General features: G+C 45.7%; 1 protein-coding gene across 3 annotated transcripts in view; it reads right to left on the reverse strand.

Moving 5' to 3' along the window:
- LOC139234018 (leucine-rich repeat-containing protein 49) overlaps positions 1 to 16,363 on the reverse strand; it is a 292,104-nt gene that overhangs the window by 31,813 nt on the left and 243,928 nt on the right. For all 3 annotated transcript variants that reach the window (XM_070864857.1, XM_070864856.1, XM_070864854.1), the window contains one exon: positions 3,630 to 3,739. In XM_070864857.1, coding sequence (XP_070720958.1) covers positions 3,630 to 3,739 — 110 coding nt within the window. The remainder of the gene's footprint in view (positions 1 to 3,629; positions 3,740 to 16,363) is intronic.

A 16,363-nucleotide genomic window follows, 5' to 3' on the forward strand; every position in this document is an offset into this window, starting at 1 on the left:
CACAGCGAGTGGTTAGGATCTGGAATGCGCTGCCTGAAAGGGAGTGAAGGCAGACTCAATCACTGCTTTCAAAAGGGAATTTGATAAGTACCTGAAGGAAAAAAATTTGCAGGGCTACGGGAAAAGGGCGGAGGAGTGGGACTAGCTGAAGTGCCCTTGCAGAGAGCCGGCACGGGCTCGACGGGCCGAATGGCCTCCTTCTGTGCCATACCCATTCTATGATTCAAGTCCACAGTTCTCCAGTGAGGTGATGTGATCATTAAGGCCTCCGAACGCTAAATGCGTGAATCCAGATCTCTCTGAGCGCAGGTTTGAATGCCTCGATCTATTTTAGTTTGCACTTGTTTTTGGTAATTACACCTTAATCCTGTACATTATTCTTTGCCTATTTCTTCCATATTTTCTGAACTCAAAATTCAACAAATGCAAACACTGTTTCCACCTCAACAAGCAGATTCCTATCAGTGTCAGCTGTGGCTCAGTGGGCAGCACACTCGCCTCTGAGTCAGAAGGTTGTGGGTTCAAGCCCCACTCCAGGGACTTGAGCACAATAAATCTAGGTTAACACTCCAGTGCAGTGCTGAAAGCATGCTGCACAACCGGAGATGCCACCTTTCGGATGAGACGTTAAACCGAGGCCCTGTCTGCTCTCTCAGGTGGATGTAAAAGATCCCGTGGCACTATTTCAAAGAAGAGCAGGGGAGTTCTCCCCGGTGTCCTGGCCAATATTTAATCCTCAATCTACATAACAAAAACAAATGATCTGGCCATTATCACATTGCTGTTTGTGCGCAAATTGGGTGCCACATTTCTCAGATTACACTCCAAAAGTACTTTGTTGGCTGTAAAGCGCTTTGAGACCTCCGGTGGTCGTGAAAGGTGCTATATCAATGCAAGTCTTTCTCTTCTTTCAAACACCCCCACACCCTCCGAGCATGAGAGCATGCTAACTGGAACTGAATCTACCCAGCCTCACGGTAACTCAGTAGCAAACCTTTACTGACAGGAAACAACAATTGGGCAGACCCGCCCCCTGATGTTTTCCACCTATAACTTGTTTGGATACCTCGAACAGTAATATTAACAGGCTCAAGTGGGTTTTAACTTTCTCTTCCATGATATTAGCTGACATATTAACAACTCTCCTGCCATTGCTCACCTTTTTATGTTATATTGCTCCACCATTTACACTGTCTTTTTAAGTCGATTTCACCACCTCATCAGCTTTAAATAGCATTAAATGTTTTATCATTATAAGTTTCTAGGTCACTGCATTTTAGCATCAGGACAATTGCTGGCTGCATGGCTGGCCCAGCACAGCCTCACCTTACCTCCCAAGGATCTCAGAATGTTCAGGTATTAGCAGCCTCACAGAGAACAACCCCTCCATATGCATTCTACTTAAGTGAATCCCATGTCATTATGAGAATTTTGAGAAGGGTCGGGGTGGTAAATAAATGAAACAGGTCAAGTAATAGCTGGGAAATGGAACTGCTCTGGGACTAGTGAAAATATGCCCAAAATGGGAGTTAGTGCAATTCACAAGATTTATCACAAAAGTTGCCTTCTCTCCATCTCTGGGAAGGTTTCTGACACTATTCCAGATACAAGTGAAACAAGCAGACAATATATCAATCCTTCAACAACCAGATCTCTCTGAATCTTCAATAAATGTCTTCAAGCCACACATCCAGCAATTACTGGTCCATTCACTTCTCACCTACACTCATTCTATTCCTCAAGTCAATATGGAAAAATAAGGAGGGAGTGTAGGATGCCAGGCGAAAGCTCTTCCTCACAAGCTGTGTCAGGGTGAATGAGGAGCTGACCACATGTTGTCAAAGAAATAGTGTTGTGAAACTGGAATTAGATCTGCACAGTGCAATAACATTGTGACATACAGTCCCAATCTTCCTGATAGCTGAAAATGTTCAAGTGCTTTTCCTTGTATACCTGTGCTGTCTGCTTATCCCGCTTGCTATGTTCAGCTTTCACTGTCTCCTCCCCGACATTAATCAGGACTCTGCAGCATGCAATAAACGATACACTGGCTAAACTCACGATATTGTGCTCAGTGGGGTCCTAGAAAAACAAACTGGAGCCATCAGCTACAGCTTCAGAGGATTGTTCTCATCTCTGATCAACTTCCCAGTGGTGGAATGGTAAATTGTCTTAAAATAAAAGAATCATACCAGCTCCTTTGATAACAAGCACTCTCATTCATTATCAGATAGGTTTCACAATATATGATGGTAATGTTGATGAATGTCAAGGGGCGGTGGTTAGTCTCTCACTTGTTGGAGATGGTCATTGCTTGGCACTTGTGTGGTGTGAATGTTAGTTGCCATTTATCAGCTCAAGCCTGAATGCCATCCAGGTTTTGTGCATACGGGCATGGACTGCTTCATTATCTGAGGAGTTGCGAATGGAAGTGAGCACTGTGCAATGATCAACGAACATCCCCACTTCTGACCTTATGATGGAGGGAAGGTCATTGATGAAGCAGCTGAAGTTGGTTAGTCTCTTTACAACACAGGTACAAGCAGATCCCTAATGGAAACACCAGTGTCTCCAGTGGTGAGTACAAAAGGGCCATAGCACCAAGAGCAATGCTGAACCCATCAGCAAGGCCGAGAATAGAGAAAGCACAAAAAAACATTTAAGCAGCAAGGTAGAAACTAATGCAGAATCTTCAGAAGGTGGGCCTTATAGCCACTTCTGCTTGTCTGCAGCTGACGAGCATTTTTTTAGACTGGTGTTTATTTAGAACGTGGGCTGCAGGCAGTAAGAAAATGAAATTCAATGTGGGACATGAAAGGACCATACAAGTGTCTTGGATGTGCTGACCAGTATTTCGGGAGGTGTTGCTGCCCATGACATAACATTTAGAGGTGGTGGTAATGGGTCAGGATTCAACGCTATGCCTCCACAATCTAGTTTCCTCTTCCAGCCATGCTGCATCCACCTAACATGTTTGGAAAACACGAAGAATCTAAGCCCTAGTGTTCGTACCAAGCATTCCCAGATCAGGTAAGAAAGAAAGAAAGAACTTGCATTTCTACAGCATCAATAACAATACCCAGGACATCCCAAAGCACTTTACAGCCAATAAAGTACTTTTGAAGTGTAGTCATTGAAGTGTATTATCGGGAAATGCAACAGCCAATTGGCGCACAGCAAGCTCCCACAAACAGCAAGGTGATAATGACCAGATAATCTATTTTTATAGTGTTGGTTGAAGGGTAAATATTCATCTGCTCTACTCGAATAATGCTGTGGGATCTTTTATGGCCACCAGAGAGGACAGATGGAGCCTCAGTTTTATATCTCATCCGAGTGACAGCACCCTCCAATAGTGCAGTGCTCCCTCAGTACCACACTGGGAGTGTCAGCCTGGATTTTGTTCTCAAGTCTCTGGGGTGGGACTTGAACCCATGACCCCTGACTCAGAGGTGAGAGTGCTACCACTTTACAGCACAGCTCCCTTTACACGGCCCCACTAAGCCCTTCAGGGGAGGTACATCATGGGTTACAGGTAGAATAAAGCTGAACCTTTTACAAATTGCTAAAAATTCTATTGCATATGAACTGATTGTTTAACTATACCATCATATACTGTTAACTCTTACTTGATTTCTCCCAGCAATGAAAGCAACCGAGGCTGAGGGAGATCTGAGGCAGCCACACGTGCCAAAATTCCAAAGAGTCGCTCGCCCATTACTATATCCATGGGAGTTACCTGTTACAGATTAAAATAAAATATTGTGCTTTAATCCAAGTATATTACGGAGATTGTCAACAAATACTTTCACATCATATTGGTACAAGATGCTGATGAAGGTCCGAATGAAGACAATGGGAAGAAATGTGCTGCTTTAATGCAGAAGCAGACAGCTGTAAACATTTGTCATCCTTCCGCCCAAAGTAGGGACAAGCAATGTTAATATAAACACATGAAAATACTTCAGCTTATGCAAATTGTTGACCAAACATTCCATTACAACTCGAGAACATAGGGATGTTATAGGGTATGGTGAAAAGGTAAATCGATTTGTTAAGAGTTCACGAATTAGCAGGGAACTGTTATTCCACTGGGAGTATATTTTGACCAAACAGGAGAGGAGTCAGAGAAAGAGATAGATAGACAGAGGAGAGAGACAATCTCGGAATAATAAATCCAGAATAATGGGTGACTAACTATCCAAAGTTAGATGGGTAAAAATAATACATGGGGCAAAAATAGAGGAAGAGTTTATACAGTGTCTATAAGATTGCTTTCTAAATCAGTACATTTTGAGTCCAATAAGGAAAGAAACAGTGCTTGATCCAGTTCTAGCAGTGGCTAAAGTAGGTAATGCAAGGGTCGGGGAACATCTGAGAAATAGCGATCATAACATAACCAGGTTCAATATACCCGCAGAAAAGGAGAGGGAACCATTAAAGGTAAAGGTGTTTGACTAGAAAAAAAACAAAAATTCAAGCAGGTAAAAAGAGAACCAATCCAGGTAATCTGGACATGAAAATTACCGAATAAAAAACTGCAATGGGAAACATTCAAAACGCAGCTGAGTAGTGCAGAGACCTGGCCGGGGGGGGCGGGGGGGCAGCTTTTTGGGTGGGAGTTTGAGCAAAGACTGTTCAACGAGCTTAAAAGATCGGGCGGATATTTCAGCATAATGCAGTTATGGTCGTAAAATTCTGCAATTGTTTGCACTATTTGATTTGGTTCCGCCCAGATTAAGCTATTATCTGGGCAGAAATCATACAGAAACTCCAGGCCATTAATTTCAGAATTCTTATCCTGGTCTATGATACCTCTGCACCAAGCAACCTCTCATCCTCGGTGATTTCAGCCTCCATCTCAATTCAAGCTCTCTCTCCTCTGAGTTCATACATTTCTGACCTCCCTTAATCTCTCTCTCAATGTGAATTCCTCAACGCATATTCACGGCCACCTCTTTAACGTTGCCATCTCTACTGTGTCAATTAGAGATAAGGGCATCTCTGACTATTTCCTTGTATCGCTCTCCACCCACATCCCCCTTACCCCACCCAACCCTACTTCCTTCGGCATCAACTTTCAGAAGGCTTTCGACAAGGTCCCACACAAGAGATTAATGTGCAAAGTTAAAGCACATGGGATTGGGGGTAGTGTGCTGACGTGGATTGAGAACTGGTTGTCAGACAGGAAGCAAAGAGTAGGAGTAAATGGGTACTTTTCAGAATGGCAGGCAGTGACTAGTGGGGTACCGCAAGGTTCTGTGCTGGGGCCCCAGCTGTTTACATTGTACATTAATGATTTAGACGAGGGGATTAAATGTAGTATCTCCAAATTTGCGGATGACACTAAGTTGGGTGGCAGTGTGAGCTGCGAGGAGGATGCTATGAGGCTGCAGAGTGACTTGGATAGTTTAGGTGAGTGGGCAAATGCATGGCAGATGAAGTATAATGTGGATAAATGTGAGGTTATCCACTTTGGTGGTAAAAACAGAGAGACAGACTATTATCTGAATGGTGACAGATTAGGAAAAGGGAAGGTACAACGAGACCTGGGTGTCATGGTACATCAGTCATTGAAGGTTGGCATGCAGGTACAGCAGGCGGTTAAGAAAGCAAATGGCATGTTGGCCTTCATAGCGAGGGGATTTGAGTACAGGGGCAGGGAGGTGTTGCTACAGTTGTACAGGGCCTTGGTGAGGCCACACCTGGAGTATTGTGTACAGTTTTGGTCTCCTAACTTGAGGAAGGACATTCTTGCTATTGAGGGAGTGCAGCGAAGATTCACCAGACTGATTCTCGGGATGGTGGGACTGACCTATCAAGAAAGACTGGATCAACTGGGCTTGTATTCACTGGAGCTCAGAAGAATGAGAGGGGACCTCATAGAAACGTTTAAAATTCTGACGGGTTTACACAGGTTAGATGCAGGAAGAATGCTCCCAATGTTGGGGAAGTGCAGAACCAGGGGTCACAGTCAAAGGATAAGGGGTAAGCCATTTAGGACCGAGATGAGGAGAAACTTCTTCACCCAGAGAGTGGTGAACCTGTGGAATTCTCTACCACAGAAAGTAGTTGAGGCCAATTCACTAAATATATTCAAAAGGGAGTTAGATGAAGTCCTTACTACTCGGGGGATCAAGGGGTATGGCGAGAAAGCAGGAAGGGGGTACTGAAGTTCATGTTCAGCCATGAACTCATTGAATGGCGGTGCAGGCTAGAAGGGCTGAATGGCCTGCTCCTGCACCTATTTTCTATGTTTCTATGTTAACTCTCTTGCAACTGCACTTATCGACTCCAAAGTATCCAGCCTTTGGCCTTCCTTTCACCGTGACATTTCTGCAGCCACCGATCTGCTCAACCACATCCTCACCACCACCTTTGATGCCCTAGTCCCTATTAAAGCCATTACTCTCTCTCACCCTGGCCGTTCCTCCTGGTGCGGCCCTCATCTCCGCTCCCTCAAGTCCAAGGGACGCAGACTTGAACGGATGTGGTGGACGACTGGTTTAGCCATTCACCGCCAGATCTGGCTGGACCAGCTCTACCTCTCCACCACTTCTCTCGACCCCTCCGTGGTCTCTAAATTGTCAGACTGCTTGTCTGACATCCAGTACTGGATGAGCAGAAATTTTCTCGAATTAAATATTGGGAAGACCAAAGCCACTGTCTTTGGTCCCTAGCCACTGACTCCATCCCTCTCCCTAGCAATCTCTGAGGCTGAACCAGACTGTTCACAACCTTGGTGTCATATTTGAACCTCAAATGAGCTTCCGGCCACATATCCGCAGCATAACTAAAACTGCCTATTTCCACCTCTGTAATATTGCCTGCCTCCGCCCCTGCCTCAGTTCATCTGCTGCTGAAACCCTCATCCATGCCTTCGTTACCTCTAGACTTGACCAACCCAACGCAATCCTGGCTGGCCTCCCACAATCTACCCTACGTAAAATTGAGGTCATCCAAAACTAGACAGCCCATGGCCTAACTCGCACCAAGTCCCGATCACCCATCACCCCTGTGCTTGCTGACCTACATTGGCTCCCAGTTAGGCAACTTCTCATCCTGTATTACAAATCCCTCCATGGCCTCGCCCCTCCCTATCTCTGCAATTTATTTCAGCCTCACAACCGCACTGCCCCCCACCCCCCCCCCAATCCTCCGAGATGTCTGCGCTCCTCAAATTCTGTCCTCTTGAGCATCCCTGATTATAATCGCTTAACTATTGTTGACCGTGCCTTCAGCTGCTTGGGCACTAAGCTCTGGAATCCCTCACTGAACCCCTTTACCTCACTTTTCTCCTTTAAGACACTCCTTAAAACCTACCTCCATCTGCCGTAATGTGGCTCGGTGTCAAATTTATTTGTTTTGTCTTATAACACTGTTGTGAAGCACCTTGGGACGTTTTACTATATTCAAGGTGCTATATAAATAAAAGTTGTTGCCTATAAATCCCTCCATGACCGTGGCCAGCCTCATCACTGTGATCCGCCACAGTCCTACTTTTCATCCCGATTGTTCCATTTCACCCTTTGATACACCATTGGTGACGGAGACTGCTGTGGTCTCATTTTTTGAAACTCCCTCCCTAACCCTCTCTCCCTCTCCACCTCTCTTAAAAAATTTTGAGACCCAGGCTTTGCACTTTGACAGTGCAGCGCTCCCTCAGTACAGCCCCTTCGACAGTGCGGCGCTCCCTCAGTACTGCCCCTCCGACAGTGTGGCACTCCCTCAGTACTGCCCCTCCGACAGTGTGGCACTCCCTCAGTACTGCCCCTCCGACAGTGCAGCGCTCCCTCAGTACTGCCCCTCCGACAGTGTGGCACTCCCTCAGTACTGCCCCTCCGACAGTGTGGCACTCCCTCAGTACTGCCCCTCCGACAGTGCAGCGCTCCCTCAGTACGGCACTGAAGTGTCAGCCTGGATTTATGTGATCAAGTCTCTGGAGTGGGACTTGAACCCACAACCTTCTGACTCGGAGATGAGAGTGCTTTCCACTGAGCCACGGCTGACAATTTATCCAAAGTGCAACTAATCTAAAACAGCGTGTGCTGTTCATTATCTGACCGAATAACAAAGATTTTATTGTTCTCTGGCAAATGAATTAGAGAATGCGTGCCACAGAATTCCACTTCCTTGCTGCACGCTCTCAACAGGACTGAGCACATTGAGTGTAACAGTGCTGATTTAATTGGTATACATGTATTTTTAGAATAGAATTATAGTTTGTTAAGTAAAATGATTATTGGACTTCTGACCAACCACATCCTATGATGTCCATTATTTCTCCTACAAGTGTAAAATATTTTGCACAAGCAAATTATACAAATAATTAGTCACTATTTTTACAACCAAAAATGTGTTTTTTTTTAAATAGTAAGTTAATTTTTTACGACATATGATCTGCTACAATGTAAATCTTTTGGCATAGTCATTAAAATATGTATTAGTTTACAGGGTCATGGAGGGAAGTATTGAGGGAATTTGTGATTAGAATACACTATGATATATAATTATTTCTAAAAATCTGACAATAAAATGTAACTCCATTGAAATGTAGACTTCATTGTTGGTTGCCCGAGGGAGACCTGAACTCTGTTCACTGCAGGTGCAGGGTACACAGCCCCACACTCCTGTGCTAACTCGGCCCCGTTTCCAAAGTCTAGTTTCTTGAATATTTCATTTTTTTCTTTGTGCTGAGTCAACACTTGTTAAAATTTCACAGATGTGACGGGCATATTATGGTTGTGATGCACACACCCCACTCATTCACACATTTTCCCAAACAACTTTAAGATTACAGTGCATAACTAATGTTCATTATTCTAGTGCTAGTTGGCAGCTAGAATGTTCAGATATTTTCAGTTTCTGGCAGTGCACTTTTTAGAATAGAACATAAAACAAATTAACTCTTTCTTAAAATGCTGTCTGGATTTTTGTAACCGTGATTTTTTTCTACAATACCATTTAACCTACTGGCTGACTGAATTTGCTTCAGAGCAAGGCAGCATGTAAATTTAATTTCATTAGTTTATATCTGACCAAAATAAAATACTTGACACAATTTAAAATGTTGAATTCAATAGTGGGAGACTGAGAAAACAATGACATCCTATCCCAGCCACAAGAAGTTTAGCATCAGGCTTCAATCTTAGTGCCATTCTAAGAACCTAGGGTCCAAGTTTCTGCTGTCCCGCAGAACGGTGCACCTCCGAGAGGCCCACCTATTTTGTAGAATTAAAAGCATGCCTAAAACTTACCTCATAATTCCCAGTGTTCAGCAGGCCTGTTTAGCAGTTGGCGCAGTGCAGCACAAGCAGCTGGGGGCGGAGCTACAGGCCTGCGCCAAAAAGCGTGCCGACAACTGCGCGCAGTGGAGTCTGCGTGTGCGCGCAGTAACTCCTGGCCCTCCCAGCGCTTCCTGTCTCCGGGCGACCCTATCCCTGGTCGAAGGGACGTCGCGATGTTCACCGCTCATCTTGGGCCGAGTGGTCTGCCTACCTCACCGTCCCTCGCCTTGCCGCTGCCCGACCTCGGGCCTTGTCTCGTCGCCACTGCCCTTACCTGGAGACCCCCTCGCCAGCCCGCCCAAACAGCTCCTCCGCGATGGAGCAGCTCAACCAGCTTCTCGCCGGGCTCCACCCGACCACCTCCTCGGCGGCAGGACCCGCCCGACCAGCAGCTCTTCAGCCAGTGGCAAGGCCAGGCCGAACTCCTCACCGGTGGTGGGCCCCGCCCGAACTCCTCACCGGTGGTGGGCCCCGTCCGAACACCTCCCCGGGGGTGGGCCCCGCCCAGACACCTCACCGGCGGTGGGCTCCGCCCGAACTCCTCCCCGGCGGCGGGCCCCGCCCAAACACCTCACCGGCGGTGGGCCCCGCCCAAACACCTCACCGGCGGTGGGCCCGCCCAAACACCTCACCGGCGGTGGGCCCCGCCCAAACACCTCACCGGCGGTGGGCCCGCCCAAACACCTCACCGGCGGTGGGCCTCGCCCAACCAGCAGCTCTTCGCCGGTGGGGCCCGACCGACCAGCTCTTCGGCAACAGGGCTGTGTGTACTGTTGGAGAGCTCCCGGTGCTTCCGTACGGATAGGTGCTGCAGTAGGTGAGTAGAAACTTTTAATTTTTTATTTATTGATTGATTGATTTTTGGTTGATTTATTGATTTGTCATTTATTATTGCTACAAGTGAAGTGTTTAATGCTTTGGAAAATCCCCTAACTTCCCTTCCCCTCCATCTCTGGCTACCTGCGCCTAATTCTAAAGTGTACGCAAGGTTTTTCTGAGCGTACAAAAGTCAACACTTACTCCGTTCTATGTTAGTTTGGAGTAACATTTCGCTGCCTAAACTTGCAAAATAGACCTAAGTGGCTGGTAACGCCCCCTTTTGAAAAAAACAACTGAACTAAAACGAAACTAAACTAACTCACTAGAACTGGAGCAAACTAAATGCTGAGAATTGCGATTTCTGAGATACACCAAACTAAACTAGTTATTCCAAAAATATAGGAGCAACTCCACCCGAAACTTGGGCCCCTAATGTGACAGCTTGGACAGTGGAGGGTGAGCAGAATAATCATGGGTTGAGTTGGCATCTCAAGTGCCCTTGCATCATATTTATTTAGTTACTGTGGGAAATAGAAATATTACAGAGATAAGAGTAGCAGAAGGTGATCTTATCACCACACAAATGGAATTTTATCAAATTAAAATTAAACATGTAGTGATTAGTTATCAGATTGTAGATTTAGGGCAGGTGTGCCCAGAGGTTTCTTTTCAAATTTGTATTTATGAAAGCAAAAATAAAATGAGCAAATAAACGCAGCTTCCTGACACCTAGTTATGGAAAGGGACAATGAACAAGGAACACTATAACCATAAAATGCTGTATGGAGGTGCAAAAGGCAGCCATACAATTTTACCCTGGCCTACAGTAACAATTCATGTCATATACCCAGGTTTACAAGCCCTGAATGTTCAATGCTTTCTCTGGGGTCTGGGTAAATAATGATACCACATACATCTTTAGACACACGCTAATTTCAAGAGAAGTATAATTTTATGATAAAGAGCAATTTCCATTACTTTCCACCAGACAGTGTTGGTGAAAGTCAGAGTGACACAAAATCAATGGCCAGGCTGATACCGAATAAGTTTTCTCACAAACTACCTGAACATGTTTGATGTGGTAAAGGCAGAAAAAATATAACTTTGTGGCAGGATCTGTACAAGATGGACGGATAGCACTGAATAGGGCTGGACCAATGTTCTTGAAGGGAGGTTAACTAATGTTGTTGGGGAGGGTTTAAGTGTATCTGACGGGGGAAGGGAACCAAGATGAAACATCAGAGAGTATAAACAAGGTGCATAGAGGATTGGGAGAGAAAAACAACATTAGAATAAAGAGTCACTGAGAAAGAGGAGGGCTCAGATAGGGGAGAAATGCAAAGCAGACTAAGATGGGTTTAGGGTGCATGTGCATAAATGCACGGAGCGCAATAAATAAAGTTGGTGAGCTCAGGCACATGTTACCACATGGGGTTATGATATAGTAGCAACAACAGAGACCTGGCTCAAAGAAGGGCAGTAATGGGATCTTAACATTCCGAGCTACAATATATTCAGGAGGAATAGAGAGGGGTTGGCAATATTGATTAAATATGCAGCTTCCACACTAAAGGGATAACGTGCTTGAGGAATCAAAGACAGAATTCTATTTGGATAGAATTGAGGAGCATAAGAGGAGCTATTACGCTGCTGGGTGTATACTACAGATCACCAAATAGTGGGAAGGAGATAGAGGAGCAAATCTACACACAAATCTCAGAAAGATAGTGATAGAGGGACTTTAATGATCCTGTTATAGGCTGGGGGAAAGCAGTGTAAAGGGCCAAGTGGGGGAGGGATTCCTGAAATGTATACAGGAGAACTTTTTGGTCAGTGTGTTTCCAGCCCAACGAGGAAGCGAGCAGTACTGGATCCAGCTCTGGGGCAAGTGGAGCATGTTTCAGTGGGAGAGCATTTGGGAAACAGTGATCACAATAACAATAGGTTAAGAGTAGTTAGAAAATAGGTGCAGGAGTAGGCCATTCGGCCCTTCTAGCCTGCACCGCCATTCAATGAGTTCATGGCTGAACATGCAACTTCAGTATCCCATTCCTGCTTTCTCACCATACCCCTTGATCCCCCTAGTAGTAAGGACTTCATCTAACTCCTTTTTGAATATATTTAGTGAATTGGCCTCAACAACTTTCTGTGGTAGAGAATTCCACAGGTTCACCACTCTCTGGGTGAAGAAATTCCTCCTCATCTCGGTCCTAAATGGCTTACCCCTTATCCTTAGACTGTGTCCCCTGGTTCTGGACTTCCCCAACATTGGGAACATTCTTCCTGCATCTAACCTGTCTAACCCCGTCAGAATTTTAAACGTTTCTATGAGGTCCCCTCTCATTCTTCTGAACTCCAGTGAATACAAGCCCAGTTGATCCAGTCTTTCTTGATAGGTCAGTCCCGCCATCCCGGGAATCAGTCTGGTGAACCTTCGCTGCACTCCCTCAATAGCAAGAATGTCCTTCCTCAGGTTAGGAGACCAAAACTGTACACAATACTCCAGGTGTGGCCTCACCAAGGCCCTGTACAATTGTAGCAACACCTCCCTGCCCTTGTACTCAAATCCCCTCGCTATGAAGGCCAACATGCCATTTGCTTTCTTAACCGCCTGCTGTACCTGCATGCCAACCTTCAATGACTGATGTACCATGACACCCAGGTCTCGTTGCACCTCCCCTTTTCCTAATCTGTCACCATTCAGATAATAGTCTGTCTCTCTGTTTTTACCACCAAAGTGGATAACCTCACATTTATCCACATTATACTTCATCTGCCATGCATTTGCCCACTCACCTAACCTATCCAAGTTGCTCTGCAGCCTCATAGAATCCTCCTTGCAGCTCACACTGCCACCCAACTTAGTGTTATGGAAAGGGACAATGAACAATTAAAGGTTAAGATACTCAACTAGAAGAGGGCTAACTTCAGTGAGTTGGAAAGCGATCTGGCCCAGGTGCATTGGTAACAAAGACTGGCAGGTAAAACAGTAAGTGAGTAATGGAAGGCATTCAACGAGGAGATGGTTCAAGTCCAGACTAGACACATGACTATGAGGCGGAAAGGAAGGGCATCCAAAGCTAGAGCTCCCTGGATGACTAAAGATATGGAGATTAAAATGAAATAGAAAAAGGAGGCTTGTGGTAAACATCAGATTCATAATACATTAGAGAATCAAATCGAATACAGAAAATGCAGAGGAGAACTGAAAAATGGAATGAGGGACAAAGCGAGCATATGGGAATAGATTAGCAGGCAACATGTGCGGATACATAACCTCATCGCTCTCATCTGGAGGGAGGAGAGCATGCCAGGATATCTCAGAGATGCAGTGATCATGACCATCTTTAAAAAAGGGGACAAGTCCAACTGCGGCAACTACAGAGGAATCTCCCTGCTGTTAGCCACTGGGAAAGTCGTTGCTCGAGTCCTCCTCAACCGTCTTCACCGTGTGACTGAGGATCTCCTCCCGGAGTCGCAGTGCGGATTTCGTCCCCTATGGAGCACAACGGACATGATTTTCGCAGCACGACAGCTGCAGGAAATTGCAGGGAACAGCACCAGTCCTTATACATGGCCTTTTTCGACCTTACAAAGGTCTTTGACACTGTGAACTGCGAGGGTCTATGGAACGTCCTCCTCCGCTTCGGATGCCACCAAAAGTTCGTCACCATCCTCCGCCTGCTCCACGACGACATGCAGGCCGTGATCCTTACCAACGGATCCATTAGAGACCCAATCCACGTCCAGACCAGTGTCAAACAGGGCTGCGTCATCGCCCCAACCCTCTTCTCAATCTTACTTGCTGCCATGCTCCACCTCACAGTCAACAAGCTCCCCACTGAAGTGGAACTAAACTCCAGAACCAATGGGTACCTGTTCAACCTTCGCCATCTCCAAGGTCCAGGTCCAAGACCACTCCAAAATCTGTCGTTGAGCTACAGTACGCGGACGACACCTGCGTCTGCGCACATACAGAGGCTGAACTCCAGGACATGGTCGACGTATTTACTGAGGTGTACAAAAGCATGGGCCTTACTCTAAACATCCGTAAGACAAAGGTCCCCGACCAGCCTGTCCTCGCCGCACAGCACTGCCCCCCATTCATCAAGATCCATGGCACGGCCCTGGACAACGTGGACCATTTCCCATTTCTCGGAGCCTCTTATCAACAAGAACAGGCATCGACGACGAGATTCAACAGCGCCTCCAGTGCGTCAGTGCAGCCTTCGGCCGCCTGAGGAAAATAGTGTTTGAAGACCAGACTCTCAAAACTGCCACCAAGCTCATGGTCTGCAGGGCTGATGTAATACCCGCCCTCCTGTATGGCTCAGAGACATGGACCATGTACAACATGGCCAGGCCAACATCTCCAGCATTGAAGCACTGACTACACTGCTCCGCTGGGCAGGCCACATTGTTTGCATGCCTGACACAAGACTTCCAAAGCAAGCACTCTACTCGGAACTCCTTCACGGCAAACAAGCCAAAGGTAGGCAGAGGAAATGTTACAAGGCACCCTCAAAGCCTCCCTGATAAAGTGCAACATCCCCACTGACACCTGGCCATAGACCACCCGAAGTGGAGGAAGTGCATCCGGGTGGGTGCTGAGCACCTCGAGTCTCATTGCCGAGAGCATGCAGAAAACAAGCGCAGGCAGCGGAAAGAGCGTGCAGCAAACCCTTTCCCTCAACGACTATCTGTCCCACCTGTGACAAAGTCTGTGGTTCTCGTATTGGACTGTTCAGTCACCTAAGAACTCATATTAAGAGTGGAAGCAAGTCCTCCTCGATTGCGAGGGACAGCCTATGATGGATAATGATGAGAATAGATTAACAGGCAACATAAAAGAGAACATTAAAATCTTTTATAAACATATAAAGAATAAAAAGAAAGTTAAAAGGGTGGGACCAAAGAGATCTTCTTGTAGAGGCAGAGGGCATAGCTGAGGTACTAAATGAGTACTTTACATTTGTCTTCACAAAATAACAGTTGCCAAAGTCACAGTAAAGGAGGAGGTAGCAGAAAAATTAGATAGGATAAAAATAGATAAAGAGGTATTTGAAAGGCTGGCAGCGCTCAAGGTAGAAAAGGATGGAAATAGTGGAGGCTCTGGCCACAATCTTCCAATCCTCCTCAGGTATGGGAGTGGTGCCAGAGGGCCAGTGGTGCCAGTAGGAAAAATATAGAGGTGCAAATCTGCAGAGAAATTACAGAGAGATGCAAGAACTAGAGAGTAGTGATAATGGGGGACTTCAACTATCCTAATATAGACTGGGATAGTAATAGTGTAAAGGGCAGAGAGGGGGAAGAATTTCTGAACTGTATTCAGGAGAACTTTTTTGATCAGAATGTTTCCGGCCTAACAAGGAAGGAGGCATTGCTGGATATGGTTCTGGGGAAAGAGATATGTCAAGTGGAGTAAGTGTCAGTAGGTAAACATTTAGGGAACAGTGATCATAGTATTATAAAGTTTAGATTAGCTATGGAAAAGGACAGGGAGCAATCGAGAGTAAAAATACTAAATTGGAAGAATGCCGATTTAAATGGGATGAGAACGGATCTGGCCTGGATAAATTGGAATCAAAGATTGGCAGGCAAAACTGTAATGGAACAATGGGCTGCCTTTAAAGAGGAAATAGTTCGGGTAAAGTCGAGGTAAATTCCCACTTTGGGGAAAGGTAGGGCAACTAAAATCAGAGCTCCGTGGATGACAAAAAAGATAGAGAGTAAGATAAAGCAGAAAAAGAGCACGTATGACAGATGTCAGGTCGAGAATAATTCTGAGAATCAGGCTGAATATAGAAAGTTCAGAGAAGTGAAAAATAAACTAAGAGCCAAGTGAGAGTATGAGAATAGAATGGCAGCTAACAAAAAGGGAATCCAAATGTCTTCTCTAGGCATATAAATAGTCTCCATTAGGGACCAGAATGGAGACCTACGCACAGAGGCAGAGGGCATGGCTGAGGTGCTAAATGAGTACTTTGCAGCTGTCTTCAAGGAAAAAGATATTATGAAGGAGGAGGTAGAGGAGATACTGGATAAAAATTGACAGGTACTAGAAAGGCTGACTGTACTTTAAGTAGATAAGTCAGCAGGAGATGATGGGATGCATCCTAGGACGCTGAAGGAATTGAAGGAAGAAATCGCGTAGGAACTGGCCATAAGCTTCCAATCCTCCTTCGATACAGGGATGGTGCCAGAGGACTGGATAACTGCAAATGTTACACCATTGTTCAAAAGAGGGTGTGAAGATA

The sequence above is a fragment of the Pristiophorus japonicus genome, chromosome 21, assembly GCF_044704955.1.
Source record: "Pristiophorus japonicus isolate sPriJap1 chromosome 21, sPriJap1.hap1, whole genome shotgun sequence".
Classification (NCBI taxonomy): domain Eukaryota; kingdom Metazoa; phylum Chordata; class Chondrichthyes; family Pristiophoridae; genus Pristiophorus; species Pristiophorus japonicus.